Raw genomic sequence first — 16,499 nt, 5'->3', positions numbered from 1 at the left:
TCGTCAATTGTATAACTGAAAATGTACAATTATTAGTGAAAAAAATAACAGTGAAATACGACTCATCCTCTGGCTTAAAAATAGAAGTCCGAAGTCTTGCGGTAGGGGTAGCTCAATGTAGGATACATACATGGTAAGAAATAGAGGAAAAAACACAGCAAAGTCGAAACTGTCTACCCTATAGCAGAGGACGTACCCTATAGCAGAGGACGTACCCTATAGCAGAGGACGTACCCTATAGCAGAGGACGTACCCTATAGCAGAGGACGTACCCTATAGCAGAGGACATTTGACACACCTCACTCCTTTCCACACACCCACTAATTTCCATTTGACACACCCCTCTCCTTTCGACACGCCCAGTACCTTCCTTTCGACACACATCTCTCCTTTCGACACACCCCTCTCCTTTCGACACACCCACTAATTTCCATTTGACACACCTCTCTCCTTTCGACACGCCCAGTACCTTCCTTTCGACACACCCCTCTCCTTTCCACACGCCCACTACTTTCCTTTTGACACACCTTCTCCTTTCCACACGACCACTACCTTTCCTTTTGACACACCCTCTCATATTGGGATGCAGCTACCCCCTTCTCCCTATTTCTACAATTTCTCTTCTTAAAATGTGATTGTAAACCTAACCTTAACCACACTGCTAACCTTATGGCTAATCTAGTCTCTCAAGTGTCGCAGCGGTCTAAGGCACTGCATCTCAGTGCAAGAGCCATCACTACAGTCCCTGGTTTGAATCCAGGCTGTATCACATCCGGCCATGATTGGGAGTCCCATAGGGCGGCCCAGCGTCATCCAGGTTTGGAGGGGTAGGCCGTCATTGTAAGTAAGAATTTGTTATTCACTGACTTGCCTAGTTAAATAAAGGTTAAATAAAAAATATAAAATAAAATGATGCCTAACCCTAACCTTAAATTAAACCAAAAAGCCCATTTTTGTTTTCATAAATTTCTGGTGCTAAGTATCAATTCTCCCTCCAACATAAAATTTCACAGCCTCTCTGTCCCGTAGTTTTATTGTAACACTAGACACCACACACACATAAACACACACACACACACACACACACACACTCTCTCTCTCACACACACATTAACATACACATAGTCTCTATCTCTCCCTCACATAAAGATACAGGTGTGTGTGTGTGTGTGTGTGTGTGTGTGTGTGAGAGAGAGAGAGTGTGCTTTCAGCCACTTTGTTCGGAACAGATAAAGATAATTAAATGAGTAGCTAAACAGAGTGCTGCTGGCGTCACCATGGTAGCGCTTTGATCTGCTACGTCTCTGTGATAGTATCATCAACTCATCAGCATACACACACACACATACACACACCACACACACACACCACACACCACACACACACACACACCACACACCACACACCACACACACACACACCACACACCACACACACACACACACACACACACACACACACACCTCTCTCCCCCTTCTCTCTCTCTCTCTCCATCCCTCTGTGACCCATTGAGTCTCTTCGAGAGTGGGAGTATCTGTCTGACCCATATAGACCAGAGCACTGCTAAACACCAGGCATTCACACACTAACACACACACTCTAACACACACACAAACACACTATAACACACACCCAGGAACTAACTGTAACACACAGACACTCACTGTAACACACACAGACACTCACTGTAACACACACAGACACTCACTGTAACACACACAGACACTCACTGTAACACACACACAGACACTCACTGTAACACACACACACATACACTCACTGTAACACACACAGACACTCACTGTAACACACACACAGACACTCACTGTAACACTCACTGTAACACACACAGACACTCACTGTAACACACACACAGACACTCACTGTAACACACCCAGACACTCACTGTAACACACCCAGACACTCACTGTAACACACCCAGACACTCACTGTAACACTCACTGTAACACACACAGACACTCACTGTAACACACCCAGACACTCACTGTAACACACCCAGACACTCACTGTAACACACCCAGACACTCACTGTAACACACCCAGACACTCACTGTAACACACCCAGACACTCACTGTAACACACACAGACACTCACTGTAACACACACAGACACTCACTGTAACACACACAGACACTCACTGTAACACACACACAGACACTCATTGTAACACACACAGACACTCACTGTAACACACACACAGACACTCACTGTAACACACACACTCACTGTAACACACATACACACCCTAACAAACACAGACACTCACTGTAACACACACAAACAAACACACACTCAAATACATGCTCTAACACACATAGATTCACACCCTAACACACACACACACACACACAGACACACACTCTAACACACACACACACTCTGTATGCTGACAACTGAAGTTTTATTTTTGGCAGTATTTTCTCTCAGCCGGCAGTTCACATAAACATATATGCACACATACACACACACACACACACACACAATAACACATACACGCACACACACACACACACACAATAACACACACACACACAATAACACATACACACACACACACACACAATAACACACACACACACACACACACAATAACACATACACGCACACACACACACACACACACACACACACACACACACACACAATAACACATACATGGGCACACACACGCAGGCACGCACGCACGCACACACACACAATAACACATACACGCACACACACACAGTAACACACACACACACACACACAATAACACACACACACACAATAACACATACACACACAATAACACACACACACACACACACACACAATAGCACATACACGCACACACACACAATAACACAAGCACACACACACAATAACACACACAAACACACACAATAACACATACACGAACAGTGTGCCCTGACCTTCTCTCTGCTGAGTGGGCATAGAGTCAGGGGCTGCTTCTCACTGTCAGCTTGTCAGAGAGAGGGAGGGAGAGAGGGAGGGAGGGGAAGAGGGGTGGAGGAATGGAAGGAGGGAGTGCCAGGGACAGAGGAAGTGGGGAGGTGGGAGAGGAAGAGGGGCGGAGGAATGGAAGGAGGGAGCACCAGGAAGAGAGGGGGAAGAGAGGTAGACAATATTGGGAGTCTATAAAAGGCTGTGGCCACATAGACATTTCATTACCCGTCAAAACAGCTTTTCCACTTCCTGGCCCACTAGTTCACCAGGAGTTCTCATATCAAAATGGCCGCAGGGCGATGGTGTGAATACAGCATCAATAGGAACACCTTACAATTATTGTGTGTGTGCGTGTGTCTGTGTGTGTTTGTGTGTGTGTGCAGCTGTGCATGCAGCAGCAGAGCTCCAGAGCAGCCTGATCACTAGAAATAGACTGTCTAGTGATCAGGTCGATATATGTTGATGTAGGATCTAAAACAAACTGCTGTTCAGAGCCGGAGTGGCTGTTTAGACCACCGCACCAGCAAGCTGTGAGAAAATGAGTCTTGCTTTTAATTATTTTGTTTTAAGCGTTCCCCAAACCATAGCCATCACCTTAACCACTCGGAATTCATCCCTAAACTGTTAACCTTTGAGTTGTTTCTGTTTCAACCCTGTAACCACGGCAGGAATTTATGCGTCAACTATTGACGTTCATCCATATGTCGAATTTCTATGGGGAACTTTGAGATCTTGCTGCTCCAGAGAGTGGGCAGCAGATGTGGTATGGTACCCAGAGAGACCGTTTTGACAGACAGCATTCCGCTGGGATTCCCTCTCTGGAACAGATGCACAGTCCAGGAAATACACACCTCTCACTGTGTCCATATGGAGATAAAGTTTAAGATTGTGTGTGTGTGTGTGTGTGTGTGTGTGTGTGTGTGTGTGTGTGTGTGTGTGTGTGTGTGTGTGTGTGTGTGTGTGTGTGTGATTGGGAGAGAAAGAAGCTAGAGAGATAATTGATGGCAGGGGCTGAGGGGGGACCGCTGCTGGAGCGTGATGTAGAAACAACGTTGTCGTTTTTCTCCCACGGTTTTCCGTCTCGAACCATGGATGTTCTCTCGGTTCAGACTTCTCGCTGGAATAATCAGTGATTCATTCATGACTAACCATTAATCACCTTAGAATATTTGCAATTGCTTTATCATCACACCGACAGTCATTATCATAGCGAAAGGTAATGACTCGGATGTCCCCGTCGTATTCGGTCCTCTCCGGTAATCGTGTTTCAGACAGTGAGCCGGCTGTCCAAGGTGCCGCAGCAGAGCGGCCCCTCCCATCCTCTCCTCCTTTTCTCACCCTCCATTAGCCACGTGACGCACGGAGCAGCAGACTGCACCTTCTCCTCCCGGGTAAAGAGAGAGAGAGAGATGCGTTTGGTACCACCGGGCTGTTTGATCGAGAAGTAGCTGCGATTGTTCTGGTTTCGGTAGGGCTATCAAACGGGTATTTGCCAGGAAAGGTTTGGTTGCTGTCATGTCCTCTCACAACGTGGTGATTGTTATGAGGTGAAATTGAGAAAATCGATGAGTAGCCACAGTAACAACGAGCAGAAGACGAGCAGAAGATGTGTGTAAGGTAGGATGAGACATGTTTTATATCGGTGTGTGCATTATACTAGGGCTTTGCTTTAGGCTAAATATAGCCTACCTATTTCATTCTAATAGCCTAATACGGCATCTTTCTCGCGGGTGTGTTTTCAGTATATTGATTCTCACGCGCAGGTGAGGTAGATGGAAACCCGGTGTAACCGGGCGCTCGAGCTCACAGGAGGAGATGAATAGCACACGCGCACACACACATTGATACCGTTTTTTTAGAAGAGGGGGAAGAATGGCCGCAGATCGACAATCGATCTGTGATTTGGAACCCTAAACTCAACCACGTTAACGCAGTTCGTGGTCAGGCGCAGGAGAGGCGAGCGTGTGTAAACTGCCTTTTCCTGTGGCGTGAAAAGGGGCTTCATTCGATAAATGAGGCGCATTTGAGTCATCCTCCGCATCGCACGATAAACTTATTTGTTGCGCTTCCAAATCACTTGCTGAGGCACGAAGTGTTCATGTTGGAATGTGAAAATATTTTGCCTTTTCGAGGTGTTTGTTTTCAGTGAGGTTAAACGTTCAAAACGTTTGTAGATAGAAATGCAATAAGTAGAACTGAAATGATTCCCTGTTCTACTTGATTGACAATAATATATAGTCTACACAGCACATGACATGCATCTGGATATTCTGTAACTAACTTATTCCTGAAAAGACCCACTGTTATATTACACTATGGTAGTGGGTGGTATGAGGACTGTCTGGGAAGACAGCGGAGTGTCTTCCCAGACAGGTGTGTGTGTGTGTGTGTGTGTGTGTGTGTGTGTGTGTGTGTGGGGGGGGGGGCACGTGCAGTGTATCTGACCCAGGCTGATAATGCTGTCCCTTCCCTCTGTAGGTCACTGGAAAGAAAAGAGTGGTGACACAGCTGTGAGGGACACATTCAGAGCGCTGAACCCACGACCCCGCTGAGAGAGAGAGAACTGCGGGGGAGATGCTCCATCTGCTGACGGTGTGTGGCGGTGTATTCTCTCTCTTTGAGGGGAACAGGAACTAACGAAGGCACCGATATGGATCCCACACTGCACCCCACATTTCTCTAACACACACACACACACACACACACACACACCATTGAAGGAAGACGAGGGAGGAGGAAGGAGGAGACTTGCAGATAGACTATAGAAGACTAGAACTAGAAACACAGAGCTCTAGCACCACGTGACTGGCAGTCAGAGGAACCCTCTATGGAGGGTGTAGGGTGCTAGGAAGGGCCCTAAGAGGACTATAGGGTGCTACGAAGCCCCCCAAGAAGCCTGTACGTTGCTTCGAAGGCCCCCAAGAAGCCTGTACGTTGCTTCGAAGGCCCCCAAGAAGACTGTAGGTTGCTACGAAGGCCCCCAAGAAGACTGTAGGTTGCTACGAAGGCCCCCAAGAAGCCTGTACGTTGCTTCGAAGGCCCCCAAGAAGACTGTAGGGTGCTACGAAGGCCCCCAAGAAGACTGTATGGTGCTAGGAAGGGCTCTAAGAAGCCTGTAGGGAGCTAGGAAGGGCTCTAAGAAGCCTGTAGGGAGCTAGGAAGGGCTCTAAGAAGCCTGTAGGGAGCTAGGAAGGGCTCTAAGAAGCCTGTAGGGAGCTAGGAAGGGCTCTAAGAAGCCTGTATGGTGCTAGGAAGGGCTCTAAGAAGACTGTAGGGCGCTAGGAAGGGCTCTAAGAAGCCTGTAGGGAGCTAGGAAGGGCTCTAAGAAGCCTGTAGTGTGCTCCCAAGGGTGTTCGCACCATGAGCTGTAGAGTAGTTTGTGCTGCCCAGCTCTAGCCTGCGTGTGTGTGAGTGCGGTGTGTGTATGTGTGTGCGCGTGTGTGTGATGGCGGTGTGTGTGGGGGCCGCGGCCCCCCTGCTGTGTGTCTGGCTGTGCCTCTGTAGCCTTGGGGGATCCAGAGGGGAGGTGCTAGAGTTTGGGGGGGTTTCGGGACAGTGGGGGCGGTTCCCGGTGTGGAACGCGTGCTGCGAGAGCATTCTGTCGTTCAGCGTTAGAACTCACAGCGCGGACGGGCTGCTGCTTTACCTTGACGACGAAGGATTCTGCGACTTCTTGGAACTCTTGTTGCTACATGGAAAACTCCGCCTACGATTCTCAATCTTCTGTGCCGAGCCAGCCGAGGTGAGTTCCGGGGTCGCCGTGAGCGACGGCCACTGGCATGCCGTGCGTGTGAAACGGGACTGGAGGAACACAAGCCTCGAGGTGGATGGAAAGATGGAGGGATGGGCGGAGGTAAAGAGCAAACGGAAAGACATGACAGTGTTTAGCCACACTTTTATGGGCGGGGTTTCCCCAGAGCTCCATGCCTCTCCGCTCCGCCTCACTTCCCCTGGTGTAAGAGACCACGCCTCTTTTGCTGGCTGGCTCGCTGGGGTCACCGTCAACGGATCTGTGGCCGTTCTGGAAGGATCGGAGGGTGTTACCGTGGGAGACGGGTGTGGGCCGGCCCACGTGTGTCAGAACGGAGGGGTGTGTTCTGTTGTCGAGATGAGGGCCGTCTGCGACTGTACCGACACCGGCTACAAAGGCAACGACTGCAGCGAAGGTAAGGCCTTACCCACCTTGTAACATTGTGATGTCATCTCGCACACATGCACACATACACTATATATACAAAAGTATGTGGGCACCCCTTCAAATGAGTGGATTCAGCCCCACCCGTTGCTGACAGGTATATCAAATCGTGCATACAGCAATGCAATCTCCATAGACAAACATTGGCAGTAGAATGGCCTTACTGAAGAGTTCAGTGACTTTCAACGTGGTACCGTCATAGGATGCCACCTTTCCAACAAGTCAGTTCATCACTGCTAAAGTTGCCCCGTTCAACTGTAAGTCCTGTTATTGCAAAGTAGAAATGCTAGGAGCAAAAACGGCTCAGCCGCAAAGTGGTAGGCCAACTCTCACTACCGAGTTCCAAACTGCCTCTGGAAGCAACGTCAGCACAATAACTGTTTGTCGGGAGCCATTTCATGGCCGAGCAAGCCAAAGATCACCCTGCACAATGCCAAGCATCGGCTGGAGTGGTGTAAAGCTTGTCGCCATTGGACTCGTCGCCATTGGAGCAGTAGAAACCCATTCTCTGCAGTGATGAATTACATTTCACCATCTGGCAGTCCGACGGACAAATCTGGGTTTTGCAGATGCCAGGAGAATGCTACCTGCCCACTGCATAGTGCCAACTGTAAAGTTTGGTGGAGGAGGAATAATGGTCTGGGGCTGTTTTTCATGGTTATGCCCCTTAGTTCTAGTGAAGGGAAATCTTAACGCTACAACATACAATGACATTCTAGACGATTCTTTGCTTCCAACTTTGTGGCAACAGTTTGGGGAAGGCTCTTTCCTGTTTCAGCATGACAATGCCCCTGTGCACAAAGCGAGTTCCAAACAAAAATGGTTTGTTGAGATCGGTGTGGAAGAAGATGACTGGCCTACACAGAGCCCTGACCTCAACCCCATCGAACACCTTTAGGATGAATTGGAACGCCGACTGCGAGCCAGACCTAATCGTCCAACATCAACGCCCAACCTCACTAATGCTCTTGTGGCTGAATGGAAGCAAGTCCCCACAGCAATTTTCTAACATCTAGTGGAAAGCCTTCCCAGGACAGTGGAGGCTGTTATAGCAGCAAAGGTGGGACCGACTCCATATTAATGCCCATGATTTTGGAATGAGATGTTCAATGAGCAGGTGTCCACATACTTTTGGTCATGTCGTGTACAAACACCCATACAGTGCCTTCAGAAAGTACTCACACCCCTTGACGTTTTCCACATTTTGTTTTGTTACAGCCTGAATTTAAATGTGATTAAATTGAGATTGTTTTATCACTGGCCTACACACGATACCCCATAACGTGGCAAACGTGGAATTATGATTTTCTAAATTTGACAAATTAAATTTTTTACAAATATTTGAAATGTCTTGAGTCAATAAGTATTCAACCCCTTTGTTATGACAAGCCTAAATAAGTTCAGGAGTAAAATGCCATTTCTAAGTAAAAATGTGTTAACAAGTCACATAATAAGTTGCATGGACTCACTGTGTCGACCCTCGCCAAGTACCAGGTGTACCATCAGCTCGACATTGTCATTACGATGCTCCTGATTAGCATCGTTCTCCTCGGACATGTAATCAGGCATGGCAAACAAGTCTGGGGGGGAAGGCTCTGATGCCTCATCTTCTGTGGTAAGTGATGGCATAGTGAGTACAGCAGCAACCATTTTGCCACAAAGTTTCTCAACACAAGCAATGATAAGTAGTACAACATGAGGGATTACTAGACCATAGATGAGCCAATGGAAAACTGTTGAGAGTTTCAATCCCGGATAAAGGGTCCCAATCAGGGGTTTTGAATTTCAACTTGTCCTCAATGGGGTCATGTAAAGTTTTCCTATGTGACACTTCGTTTAAGTGTCACGTGGGACATTGTTAACAGCACATTTTGGTAACGCAGCAGCCGTGATGGAGTGGGATGGGCATTTCCTGCCACACTGCCAAGTCTCTTGGAGTAGTACGCAACAGGCCATTGTTTCCCACCGTGATTCTGTGTAAGGACAGATGACATAAAACCATTTTTCTCACACACAAACAGATTAAATGGTTTAGAGTGGTCCGGCAGTCCTAAACAAGGGGAAGAGGTTAATAATTGTTTAAGTTTCTCAAGTGCCTTCATATCCTCTGCTGTCCACTGTATCTTGTCATTCATCACCATGTTGTGACCATGAATGAGATCAGAAAGTGGTTAAAGTAATTTCAGCATAATCAGGTAGGCAGGCTCTGCAATAGTCTGCCATTCCTGTAAGTGTCAACATGTGATAAACAGTTCATCATTATGCAATCATTCATTCACAATCATTCTGTTATTGTGTGCATCCACAAATTAATTCATAGGGTACCCTTTCCTTATTTGCTTAGTTCTTTAACGGTATCTACATTTCTTAACAGCAGTCAACTCTCAAGTCAATCATTTAACTATTGCCAGCCTATTTTGAATTCAGTTTGGTTCACTTAAATTCAATTCCAAAGATCAGTCAACTCAATTCTCACTATTTAAATTCAGTTCCCAAGAGTGCAGGTATTCTTACTACCATTACTTGAAAACCAGGAATTAGTTACATCAAGAACACCTTCTCAAATGTTTTACACGGGCCTTCTCTACACAAGGCTTAAAGCATTAACTTTTAAAGTGTAGAATTCTAAAGTCTTCACTGGTAGTGCTGTGAAAGCACAGGTTAGCGGTTACAACACTGCTACAACTAGCAGGCAGACAGGAAATGGAATTGTTGGAAATCAGCCATAACTCCTTCAGTGTGTAGCTTAGTAATAATATTGTAAAACTACAGGTCCGTCAGTGCATTTCAAACACAGATTAAACCAAAAAGACCAGGGAGGTTTTCCAATGCCTTGCAAAGAAGGGCACCTATTGGTAGATGGGTAACAAAAAAACAAACATTGAATATCCCTTTGAGCATGGTGAAGTTATTAATTACACTTTGAATGGTGTATTAATACACCCAGTCACTACAAAGATACAGGTTTCCTTCCTAACTCGGTTGCCAGAGAGGAAGGAAACCACTCAGGCATTTCACAATGAGTCCAATGGTGACTTTAAAACCATTACAGAATTTAGTGACTGTGATTGGAGAAACCTGAGGATTGATTGACAACATTGTAGTTACTCCACAATACTAACCTAATTGACAGAGTGAAAATAGGGAAGCATGTACAAAAAAAACATATTCCAAACATGCATCCTTTTTGTAACAAGTCATTAAAGTAATACTGTAAAGAAATGTGGCAAAGCAATACATTTTTTGTTCTGAATACAAAGTGTTATGTTTGGGGCAAATCCAATACAAACACTTTACTGAGTACCACTCTCCATATTTTCACACAGCATCATGTTATGGGTATTTTTTATTATTTTTTTATTTAACCTTTATTTAACTAGGCAAGTCAGTTAATTACAAATTCTTATTTAACAATGACGGCCTAGCCCGGCCAAACCCTCCCATAACCCGGACGGCACTGGGCCAATTGTGCGCCGCCCTATGGGACTACCAATCACGTCTGGTTGTGATACAGCCCGGGATCGAACCAGGGTCTGTAGTGACGCCTCTTGCACTGAGATGCAGTGCTTAGAACACTGCACCACTCTGGAATAATTATTAAGGACTGGGCAGTTTTTCAGGATACATTTTCTTAGCTAACTACAGGCCAAATCCTAGAGAAAAACCTGGTTCGGTCTACTTTCCACCAGACACTGGGAGATGAATTCACTATTCAGCAAGACAATAATCTAAAACACAATGCCAAATCAACACTGGAGTTGCTTACCAAGAAGACAGTGAATGTTCCTGAGTGGCCTAGTTAAAGTTTTGACTTAAATCTGCTTGAAAATCTATGGCAAGACCTGAAAATGGCTGTCTAACAATGACCAACAAACACTTTGAGCTTGAAGAATTTTGAAAATAATAATGGGCAAATGTTGTACAATCCAGAAGTGGAAAGCTCTTTGAGAAATACCTAGAAAGACTTTCAGCTGTAATCACTGCCAAAGGTGATTCTAACATTTATTGACTCAGGGGATTGAATACTTACTTAATCAGTTTATTTTTAATAAATGTTTTACAAATGTTTTAGTTCTTCTACCACTTTGACATTACAGAGTATTTTGTGTAGATCATTGACAGAAAAATTTAATGAAATCCATTTTAATCCCACTTTGTAACACAACAAAATGTGGAAAAAGTCAAGGGGTGTGAATACTTTCTGAAAGCACTGTATCTCTAATATGACTGTTACACCATCCTTCTCCCTTTCCTATACAGAATTGTTAGTCTCTCTGACTGGGTAAGCAACTTGTCTTGTTCCTAGATCCTGATGGTGATCAAGTCTGTGGTGATCAATATATCCTAGTGGTGATCAGTAGATCATAGTGGTGATCAGTAGATCCTAGTGGCGATCAACTCTGTGGTGATCAGTAGATCCTAGTGGTGATCATAGTGGTGATCAATAGATCCTAGTGGTGATCAATAGATCTAGTGGTGATCAATAGATCCTAGTGGTGATCAGTAGATCCTAGTGGTGATCAGTAGATCCTAGTGGTGATCGACAGATCCTAGTGGTGATCAGTAGATCCTAGTGGTGATCAGTAGATCCTAGTGGTGATCAGTAGATCCTAGTGGTGATCAGTAGATCCTAGTGGTGATCAACTGATCCTATAGGTGGTGATCAACTGATCCTATAGGTGGTGATCAGTAGATCCCAGTGGTGATCAGTAGATCCTAGTGGTGATCGACAGATCCTAGTGGTGATCAATAGATCCTAGTGGTGATCAATAGATCCTAGTGGTGATCAGTAGATCCTAGTGGTGATCAGTAGATCCTAGTGGTGATCAACTGATCCTATAGGTGGTGATCAGTAGATCCCAGTGGTGATCAGTAGATCCTAGTGGTGATCAGTAGATCCTATAGGTCGTGATCAATAGATCCTAGTGGTGATCAATAGATCCTGTAGGTGATGATCAGTAGATCCCAGTGGTCATCAGTAGATCCCAGTGGTCATCAGTAGATCCTAGTGGTGATCAATAGATCCTAGTGGTCATCAGTAGATCCCAGTGGTCATCAGTAGATCCCAGTGGTCATCAGTAGATCCCAGTGGTCATCAGTAGATCCTAGTGGTGATCAGTAAATCCCAGTGGTGGTGAGTTGCGTTCAGAACCAAGCCTGTTTTATATTGTTCAGCAGCTACCAACCTGTTGCTTTGTGTGTTTGTGTGTTTGTGTGTGTCTTAGTTCTGAGATCTAGGCCCCTCCTTTGCCTCAATAGCAACCCCTTCCCTCTCTGCTGAACAGGTTACCATAGAGACTGCCGGGTTCTGAAAGCAAGACTCTGTTACATATGCTGCCCTGGGCCCTGATCCCTCTACCACTCTACTCCCTATTTAACTATCTCTACTAGGGTCAATCTATAAAAACCTTGTTGATTAGTTTTGATTAATTGGTTGAAAAATCTGGGATGGAAACTTAGTGTTATAGTGTGCAGTGTTGTCCCCGGACCCCCACCCAGCAAAGAACACCCAACACCCACACTACCTTTGCCACCGTGGCTGAAAACAATCCTAGGGGAAACACTGGTGTGTAGAATGTTTGTGCGTGATACGAAGATGAAATGTGTGGCGAGTGCCGTGTAGTGTGTTGATTAGCGTGTTGGGTTGGTGGAAGGGAGGCCAGCGACATATTGCCACTGCAATTGTTTCGACAATATTGCAGTTCGGCGCACATTTTCTAGCACCGGGACTGAAGGTGGAATTTTTGCCACATTGCTTAAATATATACAATTAATCGAGATCAGCAGGTAAGCCGTAGAGGCTTGGGGCTTGGTTTCTACCATGTTAATAAATGACAGAGGGAAGGGAGATTTGGTTCACACAAACACACACTCTAGTACTGACCAAAGCATGTATCTCCCTCCACTGCTGTTTCCTATCACCAGTTATCCGTTATCCATCGATCTATTCATTACTGCAATGGTCAATGTGAGTGTGAGTGTGAGTGTGAGTGTGAGTGTGTGTGTGTGTGTGTGTGTGTGTGTGTGTGTGTGTGTGTGTGTGTGTGTGTGTGTGTGTGTGTGTGTGTGTGTGTGTGTGTGCGCGTGAGTGTGTGTTCTGGTACAGGAGGCTTGAAGGTAAGTTCTGGGTGAATAAAATGTTCCAGATTCCAAACACACAGGTAGGAGTGTCTGCTTTCATCAACCCTGACCACTGTGTGTGTGTGTGTGTGCGTGGGTGTCTATTGAAAGTCTATTAATGTATGAAGATTTTTTTTAATGAATTGAATTTCAATTGACTTCCTGAATTGATAAAATTGACCGCAACCCTGGCATGTGTGTGTGTGTGTACGTGGGGTGTGTGTACTTGGTGTATGTGGAAGAATGAAAGGCCATCAGTGCCGCATGGTATAATGGTGGCATCTGGGTGGATCTGCATGTGTGTAACCAAGGTGATGGTGTGGTAACGAGCGGCTGTGCATGGCGTGTTAATGAATGTCTGTCTTTCTCTCTCCTTCGTCTGGACGCTCCCAGAACACCACAAGCCAGGTGGGTCTCTCTCCCTCTCTCATCCCACTCCCCACCTCTCCTTCTCTCTCTCTCCCTCTCTCATCCCACTCCCCACCTCTCCTTCTCTCTCTCTCCCTCTCTCATCCCACTCCCCACCTCTCCTTCTCTCTCTCTCCCTCTCTCATCCCACTCCCCACCTCTCCTTCTCTCTCTCTCCCTCTCTCATCCCACTCCCCACCTCTCCTTCTCTCTCTCTCCCGCTCTCATCCCACTCCCCACCTCTCCTTCTCTCTCTCTCCCTCTCTCATCCCACTCCCCACCTCTCCTTCTCTCTCTCTCCCTCTCTCATCCCACTCCCCACCTCTCCTTCTCTCTCTCTCCCTCTTTCATCCCACTCCCCACCTCTCCTTCTCTCTCTCTCCCTCTCTCATCCCACTCCCCACCTCTCCTTCTCTCTCTCTCCCTCTCTCATCCCACTCCCCACCTCTCCTTCTCTCTCTCTCCCTCTCTCAGCCCCCTCTCCACCTCTCCTTCTCTCTCTCTCCCTCTCTCAGCCCCCTCTCCACCTCTCCTTCTCTCTCTCCCTCTCTCATCCCACTCCCCACCTCTCCTTCTCTCTCTCTCCCTCTCTCATCCCACTCCCCACCTCTCCTTCTCTCTCTCTCCCTCTCTCATCCCACTCCCCACCTCTCCTTCTCTCTCTCTCCCTCTCTCATCCCACTCCCCACCTCTCCTTCTCTCTCTCTCCCTCTCTCATCCCACTCCCCACCTCTCCTTCTCTCTCTCTCCCTCTCTCATCCCACTCCCCACCTCTCCTTCTCTCTCTCTCCCTCTCTCATCCCACTCCCCACCTCTCCTTCTCTCTCTCTCCCTCTCTCATCCCACTCCCCACCTCTCCTTCTCTCTCTCTCCCTCTCTCAGCCCCCTCTCCACCTCTCCTTCTCTCTCTCCCTCTCTCATCCCCCTCTCCCTCTCTCATCCACCTCTCCTTCTCTCTCTCTCCCTCTCTCATCCACCTCTCCTTCTCTCTCTCTCCCTCTCTCATCCCACTCCCCACCTCTCCTTCTCTCTCTCTCCCTCTCTCATCCCACTCCCCACCTCTCCTTCTCTCTCTCCCTCTCTCATCCCACTCCCCACCTCTCCTTCTCTCGCTCTCCCTCTCTCATCCCACTCCCCACCTCTCCTTCTCTCTCTCTCCCGCTCTCATCCCACTCTCCACCTCTCCTTCTCTCTCTCCCTCTCTCATCCCCCTCTCCCTCTCTCATCCACCTCTCCTTCTCTCTCCCTCTCATCCTCCTCCCCTCCTCTCTCTCTCTCTCTCTCTCTCATCCCACTCTCCACCTCTTCTTCTCTCTCTCTCCCTCTCTCATCCCACTCTCCACCTCTCCTTCTCTCTCTCTCCCTCTCTCATCCCACTCTCCACCTCTCCTTCTCTCTCTCTCCCTCTCTCATCCCACTCTCCACCTCTCCTTCTCTCTCTCCCTCTCTCATCCCACTCTCCACCTCTCCTTCTCTCTCTCTCCCTCTCTCATCCCACTCTCCACCTCTCCTTCTCTCTCTCTCTCATCCCCCTCTCCCTCTCTCATCCACCTCTCCTTCTCTCTCCCTCTCATCCTCCTCCCCTCCTTCTCTCTCTTTCATCCCCTTTCCACCTCTCCTTCTCTCTCTCCCTCTCATCCCTGTGTGTGTGTGTGTGTGCGTGTGTATGTGGGGGGGTTGCAGTCAGACGGTAAGTAAACTTCCTTCATGGACAAATGCCAGATGTTTCAAGTGGTTCTCCACTCAAGGTTAGAGACAGACAGTGTCATAATAATAATAATACATTTTATTGTGCCTTTCAAGATAGCCTAGGACACTTACAGAGTAAAAATAGAATAAAATAGCAAATATAAACATGATATTACTAAGGTCAAATAAAAAAAACACCCCCAAAAACCAACATAACAATACTGGAAGGAAATTAATGTTATCAAAAGACAGTTAAATAAAGAGGGCGACTTCAACAGCCCTCAGCATCCCCTTCACCATAGATAGATAAGGGAAAAAACATTTAAATAACAGACAAGCAAGCAAGACCTCTGCGTGCGTGCGTGCGTGCGTGCGTGCGTGCGTGCGTGCGTATGTGTGCGTGTGATTTTGCAGTATGTACAAACCACACACATACAGTATACAGCAACATGAGCAGACAACAGGTATAAAGATATAAAGGTCTAAAATACTGTCAGCTTGCAATAGTTACAGTTCAAGGAAGTGAATGAACATGCCAAAATATTACAGGAACGCGTCAGTATAGGTAAGGATAACTCGCTAGTGTAGCAACGATTTCCAAAAGGATAATCACTGTGCTATTATGTAACTATACACTCACTAGAAAGACTACATCTTCGTTTGATTGTTTATAGTGACAGTTCAGACCCGAAACAGACACTTATACTCACCGCACACAATCAATCAATCAGATGTATTTATAAAGCCCTTTCTACATCAGCAGATGCCACAAAGTGCATATACATAAACCCCAAACAGCAAGCAATGCAGATGTAGAAGCATGGGCACTACTGTTAGCATAGGTAGCTATAATTATAGATTGTGTTTGTCAGGACAACCACCCCATGCTCCTCTGTTGTGCTGACTGTGCTCTTGTCTTCCTTTAAGGTCTGGCTCACCTGATGATCGGCGACCAAGGTATGACCTATTACATCACTATGAGATCACTTCCTGTTCCTGCTGTTCCCCCCCATCACCACACCCCTTACCAAACCTCCTCCTCCTCCTCCTCAAATGACCCAGACGCTGATCCAAGGTCAGGTTTGACTTTTCTCTCTATTGGGTTTAGGGCTAGGATAT

The 16,499-nt window shown here is 46.7% G+C and overlaps 1 protein-coding gene across 6 annotated transcripts in view; it reads left to right on the top strand.

Moving 5' to 3' along the window:
- Positions 1-16,499, top strand: part of LOC106578942 (neurexin-1a) — a 179,636-nt gene that overhangs the window by 13,000 nt on the left and 150,137 nt on the right. For 2 of the 6 annotated variants that reach the window (XM_082965776.1, XM_045702408.2), the window contains exons 1-4: positions 4,008-4,585; positions 5,447-7,134; positions 13,677-13,691; positions 16,308-16,337. In XM_082965776.1, the coding sequence (XP_082821902.1) occupies positions 6,393-7,134; positions 13,677-13,691; positions 16,308-16,337 (787 nt within the window). In that variant the 5' untranslated portion in view covers positions 4,008-4,585; positions 5,447-6,392. Of the gene's footprint in view, positions 1-4,007; positions 4,586-5,446; positions 7,135-13,676; positions 13,692-16,307; positions 16,338-16,499 lie in introns of those variants that run through there. The other 4 variants (XM_082965775.1, XM_045702402.2, XM_082965774.1 and 1 more) reach the window with 3 other exon arrangements.

This window comes from Salmo salar, chromosome 19 (genome assembly GCF_965601325.2).
Source record: "Salmo salar chromosome 19, fSalSal1, whole genome shotgun sequence".
Lineage (NCBI taxonomy): Eukaryota > Metazoa > Chordata > Actinopteri > Salmoniformes > Salmonidae > Salmo > Salmo salar.
The sequence above is the reverse complement of the archived record's forward strand: the minus strand, read 5'-3'. Positions and strand labels throughout refer to the sequence as shown.